The sequence below is a fragment of the Mycteria americana genome, unplaced genomic scaffold (genome assembly GCF_035582795.1).
Source record: "Mycteria americana isolate JAX WOST 10 ecotype Jacksonville Zoo and Gardens unplaced genomic scaffold, USCA_MyAme_1.0 Scaffold_39, whole genome shotgun sequence".
NCBI classification, from domain to species: Eukaryota; Metazoa; Chordata; class Aves; order Ciconiiformes; family Ciconiidae; genus Mycteria; species Mycteria americana.
The window spans coordinates 1,833,761-1,844,322 of NW_027445626.1; the positions used below are offsets into that span (position 1 = coordinate 1,833,761).

At 61.2% G+C, this 10,562-nt stretch overlaps 1 protein-coding gene across 1 annotated transcript; it reads left to right on the forward strand.

Moving 5' to 3' along the window:
* Positions 1-6,687: 6,687 nt before the first annotated feature.
* On the forward strand, positions 6,688-9,547 carry LOC142403622 (scavenger receptor cysteine-rich type 1 protein M130-like). Its single transcript, XM_075489860.1, has 4 exons — positions 6,688-7,042; positions 7,129-7,443; positions 7,801-8,115; positions 9,462-9,547. Exons 1-4 carry the CDS (start codon positions 6,688-6,690, stop codon positions 9,545-9,547), a joined length of 1,071 nt encoding a protein of 356 aa, XP_075345975.1.
* The last annotated feature ends 1,015 nt before the right edge of the window (positions 9,548-10,562 follow it).

The following is a 10,562-nucleotide window of genomic DNA, read 5'->3' on the forward strand; positions in this document are numbered from 1 at the left end:
AGAAGGGGATGGGGGCATCTGCGTCGAGAGACATCCTTCCTGGGGGGCCTGTCCCAGTGCAGGGCTGGGCTGACACCAGGGGCGAGGAGGGGATGTGGGTGTGGGGATCACTGGAATGGTCTTGGTGGGAACAGGGAAAGCCCTGGGGGTGGGGGTGGGTTTGGATGGTGCCAGGGCAGGTGGTTTGCATGGGAAGCTGCAGGGCTGTGTACACGGGGCTGTTCAGGGGGTGCTGGGCTGGGGAAGAGCGGGTGCCCTGTGCAGGGCTGGGCACAGTGTGCAGGTGTGCGTGGGCAGGGGGCAGGTGGCCGTTGGGGTGGGAGAAGGTGCCTTGTGCGGTGGGATGGCGAATGACCCAGCAGGGCCAGACCTGCACATCCCAAGCCTTGCACAGCCCGTGGGGATAGAAGGGATCCCCGCACCGCACTGGGGACAGCCTGGAGGGGAGAGGGCTCCCACCCTAGCACCTCTGACATGGCCTTGGCAGGGGGTTCCCCCAGACCTGCAGTGCTGCGGCTTGGAGCTCTCCTGACCGGTGCCATGTTGGTGTTTGAAGGGGCTGCAGAGGTGAGGCTGGTGAATGGCGACAACGACTGTGCTGGGAGAGTGGAGGTGAAACATGAGGGCCAGTGGGGGACCGTGTGTGGTGACTACTGGAGCATGAACGACGCGGCAGTTGTTTGTAAGCAGCTGGACTGTGGGTCTGCTGTTGGAGCTCCTCAGTACAGAGGCTTTGGGCCAGGATCTGGCCCCATTTGGCTGGATGATGTTGGCTGTAATGGCACCGAGTTGGCCCTGTCTGACTGCACACACAGAGGATGGGGTGAACATAACTGCATTCATGCTGGTGATGCTGGAGTGATGTGTTCAGGTAAGTGGACAGCCTATTCCCCACTTCTGGGCATGTGACGGGAAAGGAACCTTGGGTGTGCTCTCAGGGAGCAACAAGTGGCCATTACAGCAGTGCCCAATGTGGTCAGTCACACTGCTGAGCTGGGACTGTCATTGCTGGTGTTCTCAGTGCCTGGGAAAAGCCCAGAGGGAGCCTAGCCCAGGCTGAACTAACCCTGCCACAGTGTCTCAGGCCCTCTTCAGTCAGTGTCTTGGGCTGCAGATGAAGTCTCCATCCCTGCCCTGGGGTGTCCACTGATCCCCACTGGTCTCTACGTATTCTGCCAGCTCCCAGACAACAATGCTGAGGGTCCCTGTGCTGGAGAAACCTGGGGTTACTTGCTTGGCACTGCACACCTTGGAGGAAGGGCATGAGATATCTGGTCCCCTGGGTCATTGCCCTTCACAGCCATGAGTACCTCAAGTGAATCAAAAGGGTTTTTCAGAGAGCATGAGTGCTGGGCCCTGGGAGAGGAGCAGGGTGGCACACAGCCCTTTCACTGCCTGTCCCCAGGGCTCGGCTGTGTGGTCCAGCCAGCTCCTGCAAGGCTTGGGAGCTTGGCCACTGCCTGACTCTGGCTGCTCCCTTCTGCATCACTGCATGCACAGGCTGGTACTGTGACATCCCTGGGGCTGTGACAGCCCCACGGGGACATAGCCCCATGCAGGCAGCGCTGACCTGCTGCCCAGCCTCTCCTGCCTGCCCATGGTTCCCCACACTGCCCCAAGAAACAGAGGCTTTGGCAGCACTTTCTGACTGTTGTCTGTGCCTGCTGTCACCCTCTGAGCCAGCATGAGCCCAGGGGGACATGCAGGTCTCCTGTCCCTCTGCCTGGACTTTGTCTTGGGACCTGTGCACCTGTGGACAGAGCCCTGTGTGTCTGGCTGAGGACACCCGCTCCAAGCAGGCATCGGAGAGGGCTGGACAGGCACCAGCCATGGTAACTGCTGCAGCATTTCTGTGCTCTGTGACATCTCCCCCTAAAAGCAACCTCCCAACACCCCAGAACAGCCCTGGGAGCAGGGTGCATTTCTGGCTGTGTCAAGGAGATGGTCCTGCCTGGTCGCAAGCTCTGCAGGGGCTGAGCAGGCTGCAGCAGTCATTATCATCTGGGCCAGTTCTCCCGGACCCGAACTGCGCACACCACACTGCAGTGCTGGTGGGACCATGCCGGGCACCACAGGGCACGTTGTGCAGCAGCAGATTGTCCAAGCAGTGCCTGGTGCTGCAACAGACACATACCCTTCGGTGCTGTGATGGTGTAGAGAAGGTGTGCAGGGGGTCTGGTGTGTTTGTGTTACCAAGAGTCCTTCAAGAGCTTCCTCTGGGATGTTCAGTGGGTGGTTTGGTCATGGCTTGCTTGTAGGTGATGCAGGATGTGGTCATGTATCTGTCAGAGGACTCTGGGAACTCCAGTTACTTACTTTGTTCCAGGGTTTGTCCGGCTCGTAGAAGGGAAGAGCCGCTGCTCAGGACGTGTGGAGATCCATGATGGGGACCAGTGGAAAACTGTCTGTGACTCCCACTTTGGTCCCAAAGCTGCTGACGTGGTCTGCAGAGAGCTGCAGTGTGGAGTGGCCCTGCCTGTTGCTGGGGCAGCTCACTTTGGAGAAGGGGTGGGTCCCATGTGGGATGGAGAGCTGCAGTGTGTGGGGAATGAATCCCTCCTCAACTCCTGCCCCAGGGGGTCCCACAGGGACCAGCCCTGCACCCACATGAAGAGCGCTGCTGTCACATGCACACGTAAGGACTCAGGGTGGGGTGTTGAACACTGGGTGAGCTCCAGCCTGAGGGGGGGCAGGTTGTGCCTGTGGAGACAAGGGAACTGGGGTACCTGTTCCCACAGGCTGGCAGAGAGGTGACCTTCCTGGGGCATCCTAGACAAGGGCACGGCTGGGCTGATGCCCGAGGACAAGGAGGGGGCATGGGTTGGGAGGGCTCACTGGCATCATCCTGTTGCACCACAGGGGACACAGAAAGGCGTGAGGGTGGAGGATGAGCTGGGAGATGCCCAGGGCAGGCTGTGGTCCAGGGGAGCTTAGGACCTGGGCAGAAGCAGCAGTGTGTGCTTGGGGGAGCCGTGGTGGGGGCAGGTCTCTTCTCAGGGTGCTAGCTGGGAAGGAACGGGTGCCCTGGGTGGGTATGAGCCGGGGGTCAGTTTGCAGGGGGCATTGGGGTGGAAGGAAGTGCCACAGTCTGTGGGGTGACAAATGACCCAGCAGGGTTGGAGCTGGGCATCCCCAGCCTTGCACAGCCCGTGGGGATAGAAGGGAGCCCTGCACTGCCCTGGGGACAGCCTGGAGGGCAGTGGGCTCCCACCCTGGCACCTCTGGCTCCACCTGAGCAGGGGTTCCCCCAAACGCACAGTGCTGGGGCTCGGCACTGTCTTGACTGGTCCTTTGTCAGTGTTTGAAGGGGCTGTGGACGTGAGGCTGGTGAACGGCGACAACCACTGTGCTGGGAGAGTGGAGGTGAAACAACAGGGCCAGTGGGGGACCGTGTGTGGTCACCACTGGGACATGCAGGATGCTGCTGTGGTTTGTAAGCAGCTGGACTGTGGTTCTGCTGTTGGAGCTCCTCGGTACGGAGTCTTTGGGCGAGGATCTGGCCCCATTTGGCTGGATAATGTTGGCTGTAATGGCACCGAGTCTGCCCTGTCTGACTGCCCACATGCAGGATGGGGTGAACATAACTGCATTCATGCTTTTGACGCCGGAGTGATATGTTCAGGTAAGGGGACAGCCTGTTCTCCACCTTTGGGTCTGGGACAAGGGAAGGGACCTGGCTATAACCTCAGGGAGCAACAGGCTAATGTCACAGCAGGGCCCGGTGTGGCTGGTCGAACTGCTGAGCTGGGACTGTCATTGCTGATGTCCTCGGTCCCTGGGAAAAGCCCAGTGGGAACCTGCCCCAGGGTGCCCCTACCCTGCCTGGCCCCCAAGGTGGCTCAGATGAATCCCTCTGCCCTGCCCTGATATGTCTGTTGGTTCCCAACTTTCTCCTCCCTTTCACCCAAGACCCATCTGGCAGCAGTGAGGCCCAGGTCCCCCCATGCCAGAGGCGCCAAGAGTGACTCATGCAGCCACCCACAGCCTCGGGGAAGGGCATGAGATGGATGAGGAATTTTGGGTTGTGCCCCCGGTAGACAAGGGTCCCTTGGCCCAAGCAAAGGTATTGCTTGGAGAGGAGTGCTGGGCTTGGGCAGAGGAACAGGCTGGCACGTGGCACCTCATTCCTCCCCCAGGGTCACCCCACAAGAGCATGTCCAGGGGGACAAAAGCCCGTCCAAGAGTGCTGCCTCGCTGCCCGGCCTCTCGTGTCTGTCCCAGCCTCTGGCTGCCTTGCGCTTTTGGGTTTGCCAGCACTTTACTGGCTCTCCTCTGTACCTGCCCTTGCACTGGGAGCTCGTGTAAGCCCAGGGTTGCTCTTCTGTCCACTCCCCTGCCCTCTGCCCAGATGTTGGCCATGGACATGTGTGCCCAGCAGTGCACTCTGGTCATGCCTGAAGAGCTCTTTCCCGGCAGGTGCCAGAGCGGGAGGCTGGCACAGACACTGACCACAGGTACAGCCTGACTGTGCCTTTGCCCTGTGACATGTCTCATCTACCAGCAGCACCCCAACAGCCCAAGACCCCCCTGGCACGGTGTGCATTTTTGGTGGCACCAAGGAGTTCCTCACGCTGGGCCCTGAGCTTGGTGGGGCAGAGCAGCCTGCAGCAGCCAACAGCGCCTGGGACCATTTCCCCAGACTCCAAGTGCTCTGTCTGCTGCAGTGGCCAGGGACCAGAGCTGGGTAGCCAAGGTCTCTGGGGCAGCAGCAGTTTGTCTGAGAGATTCCTGTGGCTGTGAGTTTGGGAGGGAAGCAAGCCCACAAGTGCTGTGCTGATTTCTGAAGGAGCAGCAGGGGGGGAACGATGTTTTTGTGCCATCAGCACCCCCTGAGAGCAGCTGGCATGGTCATGGGGCTTTTTGCCTTTGACCACCTTAGAGATCAGATGGGACATGATCAGGGGACTGCCAGAGGGTTCTGGGAACACTCAGGGGACCTTGTTAGCTCCAGGATCTGTCTGGCTGGTCAGAGGGAATAGCCCCTACTAAGGATGTACAGTGATACATGATGAGGACTCTGGGAAAACTCTTTGCATCTCACACTTTGATCCCAAAGTTGCCAACATGGTCTGCAGGCTCTGCTGTGGGTCTGCAATAGACACATATCTTTAAGTGCTGTTATGGTGTAGAGAAGGGGTGCAGGGGGTCCTGGATGTGTTTGTGTCACCAACAGTCCCCCAACAGCTTCCTCTGGGCTGTGCAAGGCGCCATTTGGTCATGGCTTGCTTGGAGGTGATGTGGGAACGTGGGCATTTAACTGCCAGAGAGCTCTCAGTTGTTTTGTTTTTCCCAGGATTTGTCCGGCTGGTAGAAGGCAAGAGCCACTGCTCAGGACGAGTGGAGATCCATGATGGGGACCAGTGGAAAACTGTCTGTGACTCCCACTTTGGTCCCAAAGCTGCTGACGTGGTCTGCAGGGAACTGCAGTGTGGTGTGGCCCTGCCTGTCGCTGGGGCAGCTCACTTTGGAGAAAGGGTGGGTCCCATCTGGGATGGAGAGCTGCAGTGTGTGGGGAATGAATCCCTCCTCAACTCCTGCCCCAGGGGGTCCCACAAGGACCAGCCCTGCACCCATATGAGCAGCACTGCTGTCACATGCACACGTAAGGACTCAGGGTGGGGTGTTGAACACCGGGGTTGTGGTGGGGGTCGGGGAAGAGAGCAAGGTCTGTGCTGGGCTGGGCGTGAGGACAGGAGGGCTGATGGGTTGTCTGCAGCATGAAAATAGTGCAGAGGGAGAAGAAAGGCATGCTGTGCCTCTGGCCTCTCCGCCAGCTTCTGAGGGTACAAGAGCACCAATCCACCCTCAGCCCTCCTCCTCTGTCCCCAGAGTACACAGGCTTCAGGCTGGTGAACAGCAGCACGGCGTGTGCGGGGAGGGTGGAGGTCCAGGTGCTGGGGACCTGGGGGACCCTCTGTGCCTCCCGCTGGGATCTCTCGGATGCTCATGTTCTCTGTCGTCAACTCAACTGCGGGTTTGCTGAGTCCCTTCCTGGAGGAGGGCATTTTGGGAGAGGACTCGGACCAGTCTGGAGAGACTCATTCCACTGTGATGGGACTGAAGTCAACCTGGGACAGTGCCCAGTGATCACCCTGGGGGCCTCACCGTGCTCCCATGGGAACAACGCCGCTGTCATTTGTTCAGGTGAGTGCTGGGAAAATGCTGCATTTGCCCCTTGTGTGTGACATGGCCACCCAAAGCAGGGGTCCCATGGCAGTACCAGGCTGAATTTCTGCCTGGAGAAAGCCTTGCGTCCCCAGAAGCCTTCTGGAGGTCTTTGCCTGCTCAGGCTGACCTCTCTGCTGTGGGAGAGCTGAGGACTGAATGGAGGCAGGCACCTGCCCTCAGGGCAGCGGCTTAGGCCCATGCGCCACTGCCAGGCCTGTGCTCCTGTGTTTTTCTCCTGTGGGATGAGCCCAGGACAGGGCTGCGGGGCTCTGCTCCATCCCTCTGGCTGCAGACAACCGCATGCCATCCCCACAGAGACCCCTGCAGAGCCTCATCCCACCACCCAGGCAGGAGCTGCCTGGGTGCCCCCAGCAGCAGCAGAGCTGGGTCTGAGCTGGAGAGCAGGCACGGGCTTTGCCCTCTCCTCTTGTCAGCACAAGGCTCAGACTTGTCCTGTTTGGTTGGAAAATTCCCCCTTGCCCTCCTCCCTGAAGGGTGCCATGCTCCCCAGTGCTGCCGATGGCTGTGGCATCTCTGCTCTCCCCAGGCTCAGCCGGCTTTGCATCCCTGCGGCTGGTGGGTGGAGGGAGCCGGTGCGACGGGCGAGTGGAGATCTTGCAGCGCGGGACGTGGGGCAGAGTCCTGGATGACCAGTGGGACGTGCAGAAGGCCAACGTGGTGTGCCGGCAGCTGCAGTGCGGACAGGCAGAGGCAGCCTACAACCCCCCAAAGCCTGAGCGAGGGACAGGCCCCGTAGGGCTGCGAGGGGTCCGGTGCACAGGGAATGAGACCAAGCTGACCCTCTGCAACACCTCCCTGCCCGAGAGTGCACTGGCGGAAGGGGTTGCAGAGGACGTGGGAGTCATTTGCTGGGGTGAGCGGCAATGCATGGGCCCCCCAGATGATGGGTTGTGTGGGTAGCCATGCCCTGACAGCCACTGGGGTTTCTCCCCACTGCAGGGAGCCGGCGGGTCCGTCTGGTGAACGGGTCTGGGCGCTGCGCCGGGAGAGTGGAGATCTACTACCAGGGCAGCTGGGGGACCATCTGCGATGACGACTGGGACCTGGCTGATGCTGCTGTCGTTTGCCACCAGCTGGGCTGTGGAGGGGCAGTGGAGGCGGCCAGCTCTGCTCGGTTTGGGGAAGGCTCTGGGCAGATCTGGCTGGATGGCGTGACCTGCTCTGGGGACGAAGCTGCTCTCTGGGACTGCCCTGCCAGGCCCTGGGGGCAGCACGACTGCGGGCACAAAGAGGATGCGGGAGTCATCTGCTCAGGTCTGTGCTGGCAGCTCTGGTGGGAGTCTGGTTTGAGGGGAAGCCAGGACGTGGGGAGAGCCGGGCGTGGCCAAGGCTGTCCCTGGCTGCCTGTGAGACCCTGCCTGGGGCTGTCCTATGCACACCCATGCACGGGCACCCTCAGTCCCTCTGGGGGTCCCTGGGGAGCTCAGCCGTCCCCGAGTGTTAGCAGGAAGGGCAGGGGTGTCTGTGCATCAGGGACTTCTCTCTGTCCCCGGGTGCAAGGGGCACGTGCTGGCCCTGCCCCTGCCTGGCTGAGGGCCTGGGGAGTGCAGAGGTGTCCTGGCTCCCACAGCCCCACACCAGCCTCTTCCCCCTTCCTGCCTTTCCTCCCAGAGTTCCTGGCCCTCAGGCTGCAGAACAGCGACGGCTGCTCCGGGCGCCTGCAGGTTTTCTACAACGGGACGTGGGGGAGCATTTGCTCCAACTCGATGACTCTCAGCACGGTGTCGCTGGCATGCAAGGAGCTGGGCTGCGGGGACAGAGGATCCCTGGAAAGACGCCTGCCCTATGGCAAGGTGTCTGGCCCTGCGTGGCTGGATAATGTGCAGTGTGGGGAGAAAACCAGCTCCTTCTGGCAGTGTCCTTCCACTGCCTGGGACCCGCAGTCATGTGAAGACCTGCGAGATGAGATCCACATCACCTGCGATGGTAACTCTGAGCCACTCGGGCACAGTGTCACCCCAGCTCCTGCTCCCCTCTATGCACAGCCAAATGCAGAGGGGCTATTCCTTTCCATGTCAGACCCTTCTGCTGCCAGTGGCACAAACATGACCAAAGCCACACATATCCAGCAGCAGTTGTCACCCAGGTTGCCAGCAGCACGTGGGGGAGGCAGAGGCATCTCCAGGGGAGGTCTCAGAAGAGTTCAGACAGGCTTCAGAAGAGCCTCCCCTCCATAGACACACTACTGCTGCTCTGTGAACCAGGGACCTCTAGGGGCTGAGCAATCAGGGTCCCCCCAGTCCTGCGCATGTCCCCTGAATGACCGGGCTTCAGTTGCTGCCATGACCAAGATGGTACAGGGAGGCACAAGAAGAGCTCAGCCTCGCTCTCTTCTGCACCATCCCACACAGCAGCCCCTTCACTTCAGGGTTTCTTTCTTCAGGGGCACGCCCAGAAATGTCCCCGGAGCCATTGGCCCCATGCCCCAACTCCACGAGCTGCACAGGTATTGAGCTGCTCCTCTGTGTACCCTTCTTGTGTGGCAGGGCTCTGCCTGCTGTCTCAGTGCCATGGGAGGTCTTTGCCTTCTCCAGACAGGGAGAAGATTCGTGCCGTGGGAGGCGAGGACGGGTGCTCGGGCAGAGTGGAGGTGTGGCACCGTGGCTCCTGGGGGACGGTGTGCGACGACTCCTGGGACATGCGGGATGCCGAGGTGGCGTGCAGGCAGCTGGGCTGTGGTCCTGCGGTGTCTGCCCTGAATGAGGCTGCATTTGGGATGGGGCAAGGCCCCATCTGGCTGGAGCAGGTGGAGTGCCGGGGGACAGAGCCATCCCTGCAGGACTGCTGGGCCCGGCCTGGGGATGGCGGTGCTTGCCGGCATAAGGAAGACGCTGCCGTGCGCTGCTCAGGTGAGCGGCAGGGCTGGGACCCCTTGCTGGAGTAATGGCAGGGACCTGGGGAAGGTGTTTTGTCAATTGGTCCTGGCATGGCCCCTGACCTCCCAAGAGCAAGAGCGTTCCTGCAGAGTGCAGGAGCCTGGTGCCAGGCAGGGAGCAGCCTGGGTGGAACTGGGTGTCCTCTGGGCACTGCCCGTGGGGCCCTAAAGCCCCAGAGTTCTCCCCTGGGCTGCCTGTCCCACCTGGGCTGTCTGCCGCCCAGAGCAGAGGCCCTGGGCCCTGGCCTGGCCTCCCTTTCTAGCACTACTGGAGGGGCAATTTGGGTGGGATGTGTGAGGGACATCTACAGACACACAAGCGGTCTGTTGGGAAGGAGGCTCCCCGATACCTGCACACCCACCCTCTCAGTACAGCTCTCCTTTTCCTCCTCTGCAGCTCCACCCAGGACAGCAGCCTCCACAACCCGACCAGGTAACTGGTCCTCTTGCCTGAGGCTGGGTATCCCTGGGGCCAGGCTGTGACCCGCAACTGGATGGAAGTGGCTCCTTACTGTGCTGTGAAAATCCCAGGAGGAGGCACTGGGGTGGTGGTGGTGGAATTGGGGAGGGTTGGAATGTACTCAGCAGGGTGGAAGCTTGCCCATCAGTCCCCCCTGGGACCCTTCACCCCCTCCTGCCTTGTGTGATGGGCGTCAGGGCTGGTGCTGTCCCCTCCTCTCCCACGCCTGGTGCTGCCCCTTCCATGTTCTTGCCCATACAGGTCCCATGCGGGGCCGTTTCACCAGCAGCAGGAGACTCTCTGTGCCCGTCATCATCTGCATCATCCTGGGGGCCCTCCTCTGCCTGCTCCTGGCCCTCCTGGCTGGGCAAGTGCTAAGGGCCAGGTCGGGACGCAGAGGTGGGTCCTTCCACAGCAGTCCCAGGGGGAGACGCCTCCTCCAAGGGCTGTGGGGTGCTGTGGGGTGTCAGTGAGGGGCACAGGCAGAGCTGGAGGGGATGAGACTGTGTGCTGCCACCTGTCCCATGCACCGCCCCATTGACTGCCTGGCCATGGGGCACCAGCAGCAAGGGTTAGAGAGAGCCCAGAGGCATGGGGGGCTAGCACTGGGGCAAGGAGAGAAATGGCAGACTGGGGACGGCCAAGGCTGGCAGTGCTCTGGGTAGTGCTGGAAGGGGTTCTGGGGCAACAGAGATGACAGCAGGCGTGTGGGGCAGTAGGGTCCATCTCCGAGGTGTCAGGTCCCCAGCCTGTCCCTCTGCCCAGCCCTGCCCACCCCATGGCAGGGCAGGGGCCCTGCTGTAGACCCCTGGGGCAGATAGGGAGCAGCTCCAGGTGGAGAGAAAACATGGGAGCTGGTACAGGGTCAGACAAGGGGTGCATGTCCCAGGGGCCAGAGGGGCATGAGCGCTGTCTCTGAAAGGATGATGCAAGGGTGATGCTGCCCCAGATGATCTCCACAGCAACATTGCCTTCACTGGGGGTGCTGCAGCCGTGCCTGGACAGTGCAGTGGGGCTGTGCTGTCAGACCAGTCCTGG